The sequence below is a fragment of the Pterocles gutturalis genome, unplaced genomic scaffold (assembly GCF_000699245.1).
Source record: "Pterocles gutturalis isolate BGI_N339 unplaced genomic scaffold, ASM69924v1 scaffold4249, whole genome shotgun sequence".
In the NCBI taxonomy this organism is placed as follows: Eukaryota; Metazoa; Chordata; class Aves; order Pterocliformes; family Pteroclidae; genus Pterocles; species Pterocles gutturalis.
Window position 1 is genome coordinate 11,418 of NW_010132968.1, and position 288 is coordinate 11,705.

The 288-nt window shown below is 66.7% G+C and overlaps 1 protein-coding gene across 1 annotated transcript in view; it reads right to left on the reverse strand.

Annotated features, from left to right (window-relative positions):
* The window catches only part of LOC104467314 (selenoprotein Pb-like), a 1,335-nt gene extending 1,052 nt beyond the window's left edge, over positions 1–283 (reverse strand). The window contains exon 1 of the mRNA XM_010081048.1: positions 126–283. Within this exon, the coding sequence (XP_010079350.1) occupies positions 126–283 (158 nt within the window). The remainder of the gene's footprint in view (positions 1–125) is intronic.
* Between the last annotated feature and the right edge of the window lie 5 nt (positions 284–288).

The window sequence follows — 288 nt, forward strand, 5'->3', positions numbered from 1 at the left end:
CCCCGGCCCGGCTCGAGACAGGGGTCGGGGGTCCCCCCCCCCAGCCCAGCCATGGTGGGGGGCTTTGGGAAACCCACCAAATGCTCTGTACCCCCCCAGGAAAGCCTCAGCTGAGATGGAGGACACTCACGTAGACAAGGAAGTCGTCCTTGTCACCCCCCAGGACCTGCCAGACATCAGGGTCCTCCGGCTCCGGCTGGAAGACAGGGATGCCCGGCGGGGCCTGGCGCTCCAGCTCCCGGAACATGGCACGCGAGAGCGGCGCCTTCTCGTTGACAATCATGTAGC